The 16,801-nt window shown below is 36.4% G+C and overlaps 1 protein-coding gene across 1 annotated transcript in view; it reads right to left on the reverse strand.

Moving 5' to 3' along the window:
- Positions 1-16,801, reverse strand: part of LOC5573051 (diamine acetyltransferase 2) — a 34,904-nt gene that overhangs the window by 7,312 nt on the left and 10,791 nt on the right. Inside the window, exons 2-3 of the mRNA XM_021852914.1 lie at positions 10,286-10,452; positions 10,013-10,218 (exon numbers count right to left, since the gene is read on the reverse strand). Of these exons, the coding sequence (XP_021708606.1) occupies positions 10,013-10,218; positions 10,286-10,360 (281 nt within the window). The 5' untranslated portion in view covers positions 10,361-10,452. The remainder of the gene's footprint in view (positions 1-10,012; positions 10,219-10,285; positions 10,453-16,801) is intronic.

Consider the following 16,801-nt stretch of genomic DNA (forward strand, 5'->3'; position numbering starts at 1 on the left):
GAGTGCTCAAGTCGAGCACTCGACACTGAAGAAGTCTGTAAGTCGCAGACGAAATAGGCCTATCTGTCAAGATAAGCAACACATATTAGAGTTTAAAGGTATTTGCTCACCTTAGTGATTTTAGTATTTTATTTTTTTTTTTTTTTTGCAAAAAGTGAAGTGTTAAAGTTCATTGTAGTTTTATGCACGTGAAACTAATCTTGGTCTGGTGATTTTGAATCTCAGTAGCTCTTGGAGTGAGATTTTTTGAAGGCTGCTCTTATTTAGGGGAAGTGGTGGCAAAATGAACAGGGGTGGTAAAATAAATCTCGTGCTTTTTACCAAGAAAAATCAAATTTCGATGAATTTTTATCACGCACGGTTTATTTAGAGCATTAATCTGAGTGTTAGAGTTGATACGTAGGTCAATTGAAGTGAAAATATCAACGAAAACTAAGATTTTAGAAAACCACGTTTGAAAATTAGAACTGACGTAACTTTTAGCTCGGAAGACTTGAGGTTTTCCAGTGAGGTGAATATCGTTATGATATGATGTCAAATCTGATACCTTTAGATTTCATTTTGAATGGGTTACAATAATTAATGGATGTATTTTCGGTGGGGCAATGCAAATTTTCAGAAATATTTGTTTTGCTCACGTTTTTTGCATGGTGTTCGTTTTACCACCAACCGCTGTTCATTTTACCCACATAGTGCAGGTAAAATGAACATTTGCATCGCTTTTTGATAGCGATGAAAATATGTGAAAATTTAGTTATTTTAGTCTGAATCTATGTCGCTGCTATAGACTACATCCCTATTTTTGATGTTGTGCGATAGAACTACACAAATTTCTCGTTTTTCTATCAGAAACAAGATGATTTCCTTAAGGTGTTCATTTTACCACCCCTTCCCCTATGACTACTGAGAGATTTTGGGTTGAGAGAATAATCGATATACAGCGTGGATTCGCTGGTTGGAACACGACTGCCTTCCAGGTAGCGAATCCGACTCGTTAGTTGGAACAACTGACAGCTGGTGAAAATGCTGCAGACTATTATTGACATCTCCGTTGCAGAAAAATACCGTGATCAGTGAATCAATTGTCAACCAACACGCGGAAAAAAGACATTGTCCTCTCCTATTCTTGTTGCAACAATTTTAAATCGCAACAACAGTTTATCACAACTTGAACAGAATAAGGCAATGATCGTTCACCGCGTTCGCAACGATTTTCTAGGCCTTCCATTGCAATGTTCGAGCACTTCCCGATTATCCAATAACACATTGCCACATTATCCAATAACAGCCGTCTAACAAATTTGATTTAGTGTTTAAAATAACTCATTAATCACTAGTTAAAAAGGTTGCAACAATTTTGCCCTTTGTGTTTAACATGATAATTTTTCTTGCGATTGTATACCAAATCCGCAAAAGTTGGGACAAACGATTGTGAGCACGCTTGATTTGTTGTTTGTTTGGCACCCGTTTCTATGAAAATTTGATTCACTGACCGTGATATGAAAATGCGTCAGTATCCTGCAAATTCGCTCCCTAAATTCGTATATTCTAATTAATACAAACAATACTGTTTTAAATGTTTTAGCATAAAGCAACATATACACTGCATTATGATTTCCTATGTTTTTTTGAGGGTGTCCTGCTCAAGAGATTCGGTGGTAATGGTTGCCCTTATTAGAATTATCTAAATAAATTCATATATTGACTCCAACTCGTATGATGTCCGATAAAATTAATTGAAAATGAGCAAAATTACTAAACGAACTTCTCAGACAAAAGATAGCTGGATTTTTTGGCGAATTCATAACAGACCTTTTCAAGGAATTTCAGCCTGGCTAAGGCTTCTAAGAAAAGTCCAACAAAATCGGCCATACTTTTCAATCCAGCACTGAATTCTTTCTTTAATTACGCTTCATTTTTTTTAAATAAACTTATTGCTTAAACGCTTAACTACGTTTTTCGAAGAAAAAGTTTTATCTTCTCAAAAACTTTTGTATAGTGAAATTCCTCATGGAATATCTAAGATTGGCTTTATAGCTTTTGCTTCAAATCTCTTGGAAATAAGTCAAATAACATTGTCAGATTTGTTCATACTTTCAACGTGAATTCCTTCTGAAAGACAACCATTCTTCCTATGTCTACTTTTTATCCACATATTGATTCCAGAAAATGTTCCCGGATACAACTAAAAAAATTACTTAACCTTTCAAAAGTTCAAACCTTTCTCATGCAATTCCTTCAAAAATTTATAGATTCTTTCATATAGTTTCCCAAAAATATATATTACAAATTCTTTCGTTAAGTTTATCAGAAGAACTTAAGAAATATTTTCAAAATACATCACACATTGCGTCACAAATTCAACATTTTTTTTCTAAATTCTCCTTCAAATCCCCGGATTATACAGGAATTATCTACGAAAAGTATTTTCAGAATGTCTCTTGTCTTCGAATCTCCCGAGGCAATTTGTTGGAAAATCCCAGGCATTCCAAAACAAGCATAGCGGTAACGGATTCTGCTGAGCAACATTTAGCAAAATAGCAGAAAAGGGATTAATTAGGGTGAGGTTGAATCTCGAAGCCACACCTTAAATCTTTAAGAGCACAAATCTGGAGAACCAAACAGCTGTTCAAGCTGAACACTTGAATGATTGGTCATTCGTATGGCAGGATTTGCAGAAAGTAATCAAGAAACGTTTTGCAGATTTAAGAAACAAAAATTTTGAAAATAAAATTTCTCAATTGAACCGTGGCTCTAAGCCCTTTGGAAATTATCTAAAATCTTGAAAAAACCTCAGAAGCCAATACCGGCATTGAAAGAGGAAAACAAATTATTACTAACTAATTTCGAAAAAGCTGAAAAACTTGCTATGCAGTTTGAAAGTGCGCACAATTTTAATTTGGGACTTACTAGTCCAATTGAATATCAAGTTACTCGGGAGTTCGAAAATATTCTCAATCAAGAGAACGTTTTCGAAAATGCATGGGAGACTGATTTGGAAGAAGTGAGAACTATAATTCAAAAATTCAAAAATATGAAAGCTCCTGGCGATGATCGAATTTTCTACATCCTCATAAAGAAACTTCCAGAAAGTAGCTTATAATTTTTAGTTGATATATTCAACAAATGTTTTCAATTAGCATATTTTCCTGACAAATGGAAAAATGCTAAGGTTGTTCCAATTTTAAAACCAGACAAAAATCCAGCAGAAGCTTCTAGCTATCGTCCAATCAGTTTGCTTTCCTCCATCAGTAAACTTTTTGAAAAGGTTATTTTGAACAGAATGATGGCCCACATCAACGAAAATTCAATGTTTGCCAATGAACAGTTCGGATTCCGCCATCGACATTCGACCACTCATCTACTTTCCAACATACATTGTTAGAATAATTCAAAGTTATCTGTCAAATCGTACACTTCAGGTTAATTATCAGAACTCCAGATCTGAAAGACTTCCTGTAAGAGCTGGTGTTCCTCAAGGCAGCATTTTGGAATCAATATACAATATTTTTACATCTGACTTACCTGAGTTACCTCAGGGATGTCAAAAATCTTTGTTTGCGGATGACACAGGCCTCTCCGCCAAAGGACGAAGCCTGCGTGTCATCTGTAGTCGATTGCAAAAAAGTTTGGATATTTTTTCTTCATACTTGCAAAAATGGAAGATTTCTCCTAATGCTTCCAAAACTCAACTAATAATATTCCCACATAAACCAAAAGCTCTTTATTTGAAACCTTCAAGTAGACATGTTGTCACGCTAAGAGGGGTTTCAATAAATTGGTCAGATGAAGTTAAGTATGTGACGGAGCGCATGAGACCGCATTGAAACACATCTCAAGAAAAATGAGGAGCATCAAAAAATCCCAAGTAACCATAAGCACTAATAAAAAGCCCTTAATCAGCATCAAAGATGCGTACATGCATTATAATAGCACCGCAAATGCTTACACATCTTATAACAGCACTTCCGCTGCTTAGAAACCCTATTACAGCATCATTAATGCTTCTAAGCTTGATGCATACAGGCATTACATAAGCACTATATTGGCTTTATATTCTAATACAGGGCATGTTTAAATGCCATTCAGTGTTTTGACAGATACACCACGTGCTTTGTGTTTGCATATAGTGGTAAGAGGGAGTCAAACATAAATCTTCTCACTACTACAATTGCAGGTTTTATGACGGGGAAAAGTGATGGTTTAAATTGGTCACTTTTCTTTCCAATACTATTCATCTTATGTGACCGTAGGAGCAAAGGAGCAGGACAACAACTCAACAATACGGGTGTCGCAGGTTCGAGACGCAAAATGAGGAATTTCATCATCATAACGAGGATCAAAATGTGGCAATTGCAAGTCCTCAAAAGATGAAAACCACCAAAATGAATATATCTGATACGGAGAAGTACTATCTGTATCATTTTATTACATTTTTTGCATACTACTAGAGGTTTCCGTTTTCATTCATTCATTTATTTAACTCGTGTACCAGTTGCTTGGCCGCATACGCGAAAGCTCTCTGGCTGCGTACGCGAAAGCACAAAATATTCGCCCTAAAAACCTGGCGAAAACAACTGACGTTTCTCACGTGGTCTTATATCAGCATTAGTTGTGCAGAGAAGCACGGTTATATCTTGGCACTATAATGGCACGCTATTTCGCCTTTTCTGGCATTATAATAGCATTATATGCGTATATAAAACTGACATGCATCAAATGATTACCCTATCCCAAGTAACCAGTAAGCACGATAACGCGGCACGGTAACAGCATTATATGTGCATATAGTACAAAGCACGCCATCTTACGGAAAGTATGGCAAAACATTTTGTTATATATTAGATACAAATACCTAATTACAGTGAAAATTTCATCCGTTTTAACACAAACAATTGTCCATTTAAAAAAATGAATAAATACAAATAAGATTTTTTGTAGTAAATCTCACATAAACCATCTAAGCTTTTCTGTGAGGCAGCCCGTCAGGAATTTTGTCAAAAAGTTTCAGAATTTTCACGGTGAACTTTTGAACTTTGTAACAATAATTGAGTGAATTTTTCGAATTCAATTGAAGCTTTATCCTTAATCCTTAATCCTTAATTATAGCTTAGCTTAGCTTAGCTTAGCTTAGACTGACTACACATATCAATGGTTGCTATTCCGTGATTGACCGAAGTCAGTGAAAATGCACAAAGAATCAATTAGAAGTTCGGCTGGGATTGGCCATAATCTTCTTCAGTGTGCATAATTCAGTGCCTCTATTTATACATGGTCAATAACGGCGCCGGCCACGTCCTTGCAGTCAGGTGGGATTGGAGGAAGGAATGTTAGTGTGTAACCTTTGCTATTTGGAGACCGTGTTTGCCTCTGCATCTCCACAAAGGTTACTGGGAGGGATGTTTGTTAATGGGGAGGATCGTTGGGTCACAGGATTCACTTTGATAAGCGATTAGACCATGATAAATAATTTGTGAGATATAAACATGCTCATATTTAAATATAATATTTTCATTTGATATGAACAATATCTATTTTGAGAAAAATTATGCCGACACTTGAGGTGACGAACCTTTCAAAGTTTGTTGAATAAAGTGAACCTTTTGTAAGCCTACACTTGTAGTGTCGAACCATTCAAAGTTGTTTTAATAAAAAAAAATAAAGGTAAAAAGAAAAAGGAGTTTTGAAAAAAAAGTTTAGTCATAAATAATTTATGAATCAGAGTTTATATCGACACTCACAGTGACACAGTGAGTTTGTTGAAAAATCATATTTACGTCTCACCATTGTAACGATTAAAGGTGCAGTCAAACGTATTTTATAGATTAGAAATAGTAGCATGAAACGAGCTCACCAATTGATCCGTCATCCTTGAGCAGCAACAATCCACTTTCAGCTTCACTCGTTTGCTCGGCTATATAAAAGCACTCAGAGAAATTAGGCGCGCGACCCGAGAGGGAAAACAACTGACGACTGCTCAGGCTTTCTTGACGCACTGCCCAGGAGCAAGCGTCAACGTCGAAAGATCAAAAAGAACTAATCGAACGCGGCACTTTTTCACTTTACTCGACCGATGCGCGACATGTTTGATCTTGCCCTCATCGCTGCCCCCCGCAGGAGCAAGCGTCAAGGTCGAAGGATCAAACACAACTAAGCGATCACGCCACTTTTTCATTTTCACTCGACCGACGCGCGACATGTTTAATCCTGCCCTCATCGCCAGCCCCCGCAGGAGCAAGCGTCAAGGTCGAAGGATCAAACACAACTAAGCGATCGCGGTTTTTTTCACTTTCACTCGACCGACGCGCGACATGTTTGATCCTGCCCTCATCGCCAGCCCCCGCAAGAGCAAGCGCCAAGGTCGAAGGATCAAACACAACTAAGCGATCGTGGGTTTTTTCCACTTTCACTCGACCGACGCGCGACATGTTTGATACTGCCCTCATCGCCAGCCCCCGCAGGAGCAAGCGTCAAGGTCGAAGGATCAAACACAACTAAGCGATCACGCCACTTTTTCATTTTCACTCGACCGACGCGCGACATGTTTAATCCTGCCCTCATCGCCAGCCCCCGCAGGAGCAAGCGTCAAGGTCGAAGGATCAAACACAACTAAGCGATCGCGGTTTTTTTCACTTTCACTCGACCGACGCGCGACATGTTTGATCCTGCCCTCATCGCCAGCCCCCGCAAGAGCAAACGCCAAGGTCGAAGGATCAAACACAACTAAGCGATCGCGGTTTTTTTCACTTTCACTCGACCGACGCGCGACATGTTTGATCCTGCCCTCATCGCCAGCCCCCGCAAGAGCAAACGCCAAGGTCGAAGGATCAAACACAACTAAGCGATCGCGGTTTTTTTCACTTTCACTCGACCGACGCGCGACATGTTTGATCCTGCCCTCATCGCCAGCCCCCGCAGGAGCAAGCGTCAAGGTCGAAGGATCAAACACAACTAAGCGATCGCGGTTTTTTTTTCACTTTCACTCGACCGACGCGCGACATGTTTGATCCTGCCCTCATCGCCAGCCCCCGCAGGAGCAAGCGTCAAGGTCGAAGGATCAAACACAACTAAGCGATCGCGGTTTTTTTTTTCACTTTCACTCGACCGACGCGCGACATGTTTGATCCTGCCCTCATCGCCAGCCCCCGCAGGAGCAAGCGTCAAGGTCGAAGGATCAAACACAACTAAGCGATCGCGGTTTTTTTCACTTTCACTCGACCGACGCGCGACATGTTTGATCCTGCCCTCATCGCCAGCCCCCGCAGGAGCAAGCGTCAAGGTCGAAGGATCAAACACAACTCCTTAATCCTTAATCCTTAATTATCCAACAAAAAGTTTTCACAAAACTGTTTAGATAGAATATTGTTATGGAGTGATTCATAGAGTAATTAGTGAAAACATCCCTAAAAATATTGAGGAATTCCTGGAGTAGCTTTGAACCAAATATGGATAGATTTATAGCTATTATATATGGAAGAATCCCTGAATTAACATTTGGAGAAAAAAATATTGAGAATTTAGTGAAACCAGAAAGAATATTGGATGGGATTTGTTAAGATTTTTTTTTCGAGAAGAAATTTGCAAAGTCTTTTAGTAAATGTGTTGAAAAATGTCTTCTAAAAATCCCCAGAAGATTCGCTACTGCTGTTTAGAAAATATCTGGAATATACTTGGATGGATCTTTGGTGAATTTCTCGATAGAATCCTAGGACGACATTCCAGGGAAACATAACATAACTCTGCGGAATAATCCCTGTACAGTTTTTTCGGGTAATTTTGGAGTTTTTTTTTGGGGTTTTATGAAAATAATATGAAAATTATGAAAAACAACTGAACGTATTTCGCTAGAAACATTATACGAATGTCTGAATTTTCAAAAATTTTCCTAACAAGGTATTTTTGAAGAAATTTTAAAATATTATTTTCGAAAGAGATTTTTCAAGGAATGCGGGGAGTTAGAATTATTTTTTAGATTAATCTAAAAGAGAGAAATCTGTGGAGATCTTTCTGAAAAATCACTAAGAATATTTTCTCAATGTAATCTTGTTTAATTGTTTAAGAAAATCTTGTGAAATATTAGAAGGAATCCGTAGAGTAACCTGGAAGCATCATTCCTGGATATTTTTTGCCGTGAATTTTTCAAGCAATCCTTGAAGAGTTTCTGATAGATAGAAACTTAGAAGAGATAGAAAAGAAACTTTAGGAAGAATCTCAAAGGTAAAGTTGGATAAAATGTTGGTGAAGAATTCTTGCTTGATGATCTTGAAGACGATTATGATGCTTATTTATTCATGATTATTCATGATAAAAAGATTAAAATTCGGAATTCCAAGCGATCTGTATCAATTCTTCGAGATTTTTTTTCCGTGAGATCAGAAAGCCTAAAGAAACTTCAGGAAAAAATTGTCGAATGATAACTATTAACCTCGGAAACGATTTCCCGCGGGGGAACTCAGTAAAAACTGGTAAAAGAATTCTTGGAAAATGCACTGGAAAAGTACGGAAATTATTCATGTTTTCATGAATCGCCGATACATGAAAAATTTGAATTAAAAAGGGATATTCCTTTTGAGTTCTTTGGAAGAATTCTTGAAGGATATATTTACTGAATTAGACAAAGAATGAATATTTTCCGCCGTGAAAATTTGAAATTAACAAGACAAAATCACAAACGAATAAAATCAATACAAATCTATGCAAACTACGAAATTTGTGAAAATCTTGATTATTGCGACCGACATTATTTCAGTAAACCAAGAATTTGCTGGGCCCCAGAAAAAATAATCCTAGCCAAAAAAATTTGTAATACATAAAAAAATTTAGAAAAAAATGAAGTATAACAGAGACAATTTTATAATAGATCTATAAGCAAAATATCTCGGTACGGTCTAAAAAAACTCAATTAATTGGAGGAATTGTAGAAACAAATCGTCGAACTTTTGAAAGGTTAAATGATACTTTTTAGTTTAATTTAAGCCCCTGCCCCCTGTTCCTGCGCCAATGTCGATATTCCATAACACGATATATTCTATAACTCGATGGATTTTTCGGTCCTTCAAATTTCTATACACCATACTCTCCATAAGTCGTTATTTATATCATTCAATCTCCGCTAGTCGATGTCATGTGAGAGGCATGATTGACAACTCACGCATGAAAAATCTCAAGCGTGAGTTGTGAGAAATTGAGTTTTTCACAACACTGCTTGTTTGGAGGTGAGTACATAGTTTCAAGTTGCAATGGAAGTTTAAAAACATGAAAATTAAATCATTGATTGTCAGTGAATACAGATGTGATCATAGAAATATTTGCAAATACAGAAATTCGTTCCTTAAATTTTAGGACTTTTTGTGTCCGTATATTCCATACTCAATTCTATAAGTCGATGGTCCCTAGAATATCGAGTTATGGAGATTCGACTGTATTTGCATGCTATATTCTCAAACTAAAACAGTTGCTACATTCTGCCAAGCAGGTTAATTTAACACTAATTTTATACAATTATTTATTTGGTTTCTTGAATTTCGACAAATCATCACAGAATTAAATATTTTCAATGCATGAATCGAACACTAACCTATTTGTGATTTTTCTTGAAAATGTCATCAAAATCGATCGAACGATTGCGAAGTTACAGAATTTTGAAACTTCTATGTCGGCACCCAGTACTATGAAGGTTGAACATTATTGAAATCATAACTAATTCGGATAAAGACTTTGCTTTCTCAGCGAAGCTAACAATTCTTAAACATTATTTGATACAACTTGTCTCAGTATATCGCATAATATAATCATGATGTTTTACCGATTCCATTCAAAAAGAAATCGGAAACAGAAAAAATCATGGCATAGAAAATCAAGCAATATGAAAAAAATCGAAAAAGTAACGCCACTTCTGTAAACCGATGCTGTTATCAGCTTTATAGCCATGTCACTCATTGCGCTCTTCTGTCTGAGTGCCTCGGAATGGATGAAATGGAAGATTTCTACATATTTGTAAATAATGTCTTACCGGGTCGAAAGGTTACCGCTAGTGGAGGATGACGTCCGTGTTTCTTCATTATTGCCGTCTGAACAGACTGGTTCCATGAGCTCGAGCACAAAGCTATGGAATACTGGTGTCGTCTCGGTTTGCTCCTCCTGGAACCCCCCGTCCCTGACCAAGTCTTCCACTGTCAGTTTAGGTCCATCGGACATATGCTCGAAGTCGGCTAGTTCCTGGAGTTGAATTAAAAATCTAGTTAGTTTCGGTAAATAGTAGAAGATAATTCCACTTTCAGTGTACCTGTATCATTGCTAATACTTCAGCTAAATCTTCTTTCCTAGTTTTCCTAGCGATTATGGATGGTGAGGAAGCCATTTCAACTAACAATTTTCCTATACGTAGCTCTCTACTTGTCCGCAAACAGTCAACGACTGAAACGATTGAATCTTTGCTATTTCAGTGCAGCGCTAAAGTTGTAGGAGATAATAATTGCCATTATCAGAACGATTTGCACAATGTGTTTTATCTAATCAGTAAACGCTGAATGGAAGACGCTGGTTTCTTTTGTATATTATACCAATCCAGCCCCCAAGTTATTGGAATCAATTAAAGGCGAAAGGGGCCCAGATAGCCGTAGCGGTAAACGCGCAGCTATTCAGCAAGACCAAGCTGAGGGTCGTGGGTTCGAATCCCGCCGGTCGAGGATCTTTTCGGGTTGGAAACTTTCTCGACTTCCCAGGGCATAGAGTATCTTCGTACCTGCCACACGATATACGCATGCAAAAATGGTCATTGGCACAGTAAGCTCTCAGTTAATAACTGTGGAAGTGCTCATAAGAACACTAATCTGAGAAGCATGCTCTGTCCCAGTGGGGACGTAATGCCAGAAAGAAGAAGAAAGGCGAAATATTGAAACCAGATAACATTCATCATTGGTACATATTGTCCCATCTGACTGTACTTTTGTTGCTATGTGGAAAGAAACTCAAAAAGAGCTCTCAAATAATTTCCTAATATCTGTATACCATTTTGTATTCGTTTTAAATATTAACTAATTGTGAAATCTTTTTATTTGTGTGTAAGTCAACGAAATTAATTCATATCAAACTATTCAACTGCTGGGGATTCCATTAGGTCATGAGCATGAGAATTAGGCTGTCCCTTATTTTTTGAAAATGTTAAATGTTTCAAATTAGTCATTGTAAAGTGCTCGTTTTGGTAAAAATAATCAGGGTAAAATTTTAAGTCCGTACGTGGACGCTTAGTGGTCCCTCAACGGCCCTGAAGGTATCAGGTGTAGATGACATCGCAAAATCGAGCTCGCTGCTTCGCTGGCTAAATAAAAAACACTTAAAACATTTTCCTATACATCCTCAAAGCTTACAGAGAACAAAATACAGTATATAGTTATGAGCGATGGGTGTCAGTACTTGTTTTAAAAATATGAAACTTACAACATATGCATTTTCAAATTAAATTCTTAAGAACTATTCAAAAAATGATCAATGTTACCCCGGATTACGGTATATGAAAGAGTGTTGAGAGAAAAAAGATCAATTCGATTTGTAAATGGAAAGTTATGGTTATCCTTTCTTTAGGTGACCTTTCTTGTCCATTCTTACCCTGACATTGCTCTCTTGAAAAACTTTCCTTTCCTATCATCTCGATTGGACCATGATTTCTACATTTTTATCAAGTACGGTATTGGGTATTGTCCTGTACTGGAGTATTAGGTTCCTCCTGCGTATAAGGTTCAGATTATAAACTTTTTAATAACTAATCTATTACGAAATTGAATATGTTGTTTAAATTTCATTTGGAACTTAAATTGTACCTAGTCATTGGTTCATTCTTCGTGTGAATTTGAATTGGGGAAAGCCGTCTTTCATATGTAATAACGAGAAAATCCTAAATCATGATCCAACTTTCCAACCCACAACGACAGTAGGAAATATGTAGCAAACTGCTTATGTACTCTCGTGTCCGTTTTGCTTGATGGCTTACTTAAACCAACGCCATTTTGATTTTGAACGACTTCTTACGTACGCGGCAAATTACTTTGCCGCCGCCCATAACGAATGTGGTCGAGGTTAAAAATATACTTCCATCAGCAGCACTCTCTACTGCTGATGTTGATTTGAACCCTGCGCCTTCAGTAGTATCACGGTGTGTATGAAACCATTATTGACGAAAACATCTTCTTCTTAAATTTTATACGAGGGATTTAAAATTTATCGTGATTTGAAAATTTTGGGCTGCTATGGAAGGGTTATTCGCATGCTTCAAAATATTTTCTCATTACATCATTACCAATTTGTGGACCAACCAAGTAACCATCAAGTTTGCATCAAGCATTTCGTATGAAGTATCTTCGCTGTTAATTTGAAATCATTACGTCGTGGTAATGAACAGTTACAGTGCTTTATATATTTAACATTATTTCCATGAAGCTTGAGATAGGCGAAATTTTGCCTAAATTCAAATGCTAAGAACTTTACGAAAAACTAATGAAATTGGATGCATCCGAAAGCAGTCGACGACAAACTTGGCCTAGTTTCAGGAACTTGCTTGGTCATGCATATTGGACACCGGACACCGGAAATATTCCGGATTTTCTGAGGTCATGTCCAAATGGACATTTTTTCTGTCGCTTGTATTTTTGTGCGGTGTGAAGTTGTAGGGTAAATCGCCAAATGTTGAACGGTTAAGATAGACGTTTTAGTGTTACCGTAAAACGGGGTAACTTTGATAATGCGGGTAACTTTGATAGTGCGAGACCCACAACATATTAAACGAAATAACGAAGTTTCTGTTCATCAGTTAAACAAAACAAATGCATAAGTAAAGAGTATTAGTATGACACTTCATGTCAAAGCTATTTTCGTTGGAATCAAATGCATTTGAGGAATTATATGCAAATATCAACAAATTACAAGATTGTAGCATTTTTGAAACGCTCACAAACAATCTGTTCTACGATCACTATTTCATAAAGTCATAATGAGTTCGTCATTTATTCTTGACAGCCTAGTTATCATAGAACTTGAATATGATCTCAAATCTCGTAGCGAAAAGCATTTTCACAAACTGGGACCTTTTTTGTAATCTAAGTCAGAAATTTCCATATAGCGTTAAACGCCTAAAGGTATGCAACGCCCAATAAATGTTCCGTAATGCATTCAATTTTGTTCGATTTGTACTCCATTATCAATGTTACCCCAAAAAAGAAAACCGACTGAATTATTTGAAATATTATACATCCATTCAGAATAAATCTTTTGGGAATCTATCGACTGCAGTCGATAGTTACCCAAGCAGCACATATTGTTACAAGTAGCTTACAGCAACGGCTACTTAACATATTCATTAGTTACAATATGATACATTTGCAACATGGAAAAATACTGCTATGTAACCGAAAAAGCGCAAAAAGTCGAGCCTTATGTAACTTGTTTGTTGGTTACATAAGAAGTTTACAAGCGACTGCTATGTAATTTGTTGATTACGCTTGGGTTTTCCTGCGACAAAATAAATGAAACGGCGTTAAAGTTGTTGTTACTTTCTGACAGTTTTGGAACCGAGCAACCATTTTAGAATTGGATGTCAATAAAAGTGATACGTATGATTTTCGAACGCGTAATTATGCACAAGTACATAATAGATTTAACATGCCGATTTGAATTTGTGGTGCAATCAATCATTTTACTTGCTCAAAATTAACGCGCTCATAAAATAGATAGTAATTTTATACTGAATAACACATGATACCTGGATTGTTGAGATATTATTTCATTAGAACTGACACAAACAAACGGATATTGACACTGTTACTCAAATCAGCAGTGTTTTTTTTTATTTTAATTTAATTGTTTGTGAACATTGTGATTCCAAAATCACGTTGTTTCGTGTCGCGCAGTTGGATTTTCTGGGTTGCCTATCATAAATCGCCATTTGATTTCATCTTGGTGCAGAAACACTTCCGAATAACTGTTTGAGGACAGCCAATCTAAAATGATGAAAACTATTAAAAAGCTGTTAGAGAGGCTGCAAATTGTAAATTCAACAATTTTAATTAATCACTGGATAAATATCTATGAAAACAATAACTAGTCATAAAATAGTAAAGTTTTTATATCAAAATTTACAATACGGATAAAAATTTTTGACATGTAGTGTTGATCACTGTCAGCAAGTTACTCGTTTGTTACACATTAGTTACCCAGAAATCTAATGTTATTTTGAAACTGATGTGTAACATTACTGAAACTGCCAATTAATTACACTGCTGTCAATAGGGGAGAGGGTATTAAAATGAACAACTTAACGATATCGTCTTGCTTTTAATGGGAAAAACGATGAATTAGCGATAAATCATCAAATAATGTACAAAAATCCCCTATGCCAATTGGCTGGAACATCACAGAAGTATGAAAATTAAATGCTCCGTCCAAGAAAGCACATGGTTTGTGACGTGCTCAAATGGTTCAAAAAGCTCGAAAGAAAGTAAATTCAAGCGTGTGTTATAATAAGGGCGCAAGTCGCATGATCGATTTCTTTTCATCGATCCTCTCTTCTGTGAATAAAGGTGACAAGATGCGGGTTTGTTAACAATTTTTCGCTAGGAAGTAATGCAATCTTGCGTCCTGAGATGAAACAACGAATTGAATTTAGAAATTTATCAATTTGTGCCAATATAAGGGACTGAGGATAATATGCCCATGATAAGGAAAATAGCGATTTAGATGTGGAAAACATGCTTTTTATTATAATCTCTCTAATTATGTTCTCTATCAAATAGTAGAAACAACATCCATCCATTTGAGTATTTCTAGGGTTAATAAATCAATTAAATGCTTATGGTTATTAACCACGTAGTTATTTATTGGGGGAGGGGAGAGATTCTTCCCAATGACCACGGTCCATACAAATTTTAAATTTTGTGTATGGACAAATAACTACTAGGGGGAAGGTGGGTCTAAAATTGGGAAAAAATAACCGCGTTGTTAATAATAGCCCCTTGTGCATTTCTGTGCTGTCACTTCAATGGGCCTAACTAACATGAGTTATTTCTCTTCATCGATTATGCATATATAATGCATACCTACAGGGGTTTGTTCTGATGTTATTGTTCAATAATACATGCTGCTGCAAAAAAAATACATTTGTAAGGTTCTAATTTGCGCGTTACTTAAGCGTGGCATTACGTTTGGTAGAATTTGAATTCAACAGCTGTTTTGGTGTTATGAAATAGAGGGGTGGGGGTTTTGCCCCCACGAGTTGATTGAAGTTTTGGTCCTTCGATAAGTTTTTCAAGGACAAATTTAACATATTTATTGCACGTAATGCAAACTATGACAGTGCATAGTGGACCCTGTGGTAGTTGGAATCCCAGAACAAATTTCAACCAAGAAGACAACCTCTGACAGCTGTCGTCTAAAAGTAATTAAGCTTAACAAAACACAATTTGTAAAAAACTGAACTGCTACGGCAAATGAAATGTAATATGTTGTTAACAAAATGTTAATTAAATCTTAAATTTGTTTTACCAAATTAGGATGATAGTGTTGTCAAATAACACAGAACACATAGATATAAGAAATGAATGTAATGTTTGGAATGATACTAATAAAGAAATTAAAAAAAAAAAAAAAAAACAAAACAAAACACAATCATTTACGGGATTGACTGTTTAACGAGAAACTTGCGACGATCGACGCGCCACAATAATTCGTGGACGGAGGGTATTAGAACTAAGTTGGAGATGTTGATTTCGAAATTTTGAAGTAAACATCACCTCCAAACACTAGCGATTTTGCGGTGGAATGTTGACGTTTGCTTACAAATTGTCTAGAGGACCCAAACACTTTAACGTTTAAGGATTCGTCATCGTAATCATCGAAACTTTAACAGCCATTTTTCTGTTCAATACTGAAATTTACTCGTCGAAAATGTGTTCACTGTGTTTCGGTTGGAGAATAAAATACAGTGAACACATGAATATATTCATGATTTTGAACGAAAAAACTGCTTTTGAAAATTATCGAGTTGATGACGGATCCTGCCCCCTTTAACGGCGTTCCCCACAAAAGTAGTAGAGAGAACATTACAAATGTAACTCGATGTCTTCGCAGAAATTGTCCTTAATTTATTAATTTGTTTATAAATTATAACTAGTTCTATCGCACAACATCAAAAATAGAGAAGATAATTAACGCAGCGACACGAATTAAGACTAAGACAGCTAAATTTTCACATACTTTCATCGTCATTAAAATATTATGGAAATATTCATTTTATGTTGGTGGTAAAACACACGAGCAAAACAAACATTTTTGAATTTTTTTATCACAGTCCTAAAAAAACATCTATGAATGATTATAATCTCTTCGAAAACAGTTCTAAAGGTTTCTGCTTGGACATCATATCATTACGATATTCACCTCATTGAAGAACCTCAACATCTCCGTGCCTAAAATTACATCAGTTTTAATTTCTGAACGTGGTTCTGACTTCAATTTATCTCCGTATCAACAAAAACACTCTTATTTATGCTCTAAATCATCCGTGCGTAATATAAATCATTGAAATTTGTTGTTCATGCGTAACAAGTTCGGTGTTAGTTTTACCATCCTGTTCATTTTTTCACCCCTTTCCCTATGACAAATGGTAAACAAACTTTATGCTGTTACACACATGTGACTTAGCAATCTGTATGTAACCTAGCGTGTTATTTGTTTCTTTGCAACCACAAATTCAATTTCAATGTAACTTATTCATTTTGACAGCTCTATGTTAAGTTACATGCAAGTAAAAATG

Source organism: Aedes aegypti, chromosome 3 (genome assembly GCF_002204515.2).
Source record: "Aedes aegypti strain LVP_AGWG chromosome 3, AaegL5.0 Primary Assembly, whole genome shotgun sequence".
Classification (NCBI taxonomy): Eukaryota; Metazoa; Arthropoda; class Insecta; order Diptera; family Culicidae; genus Aedes; species Aedes aegypti.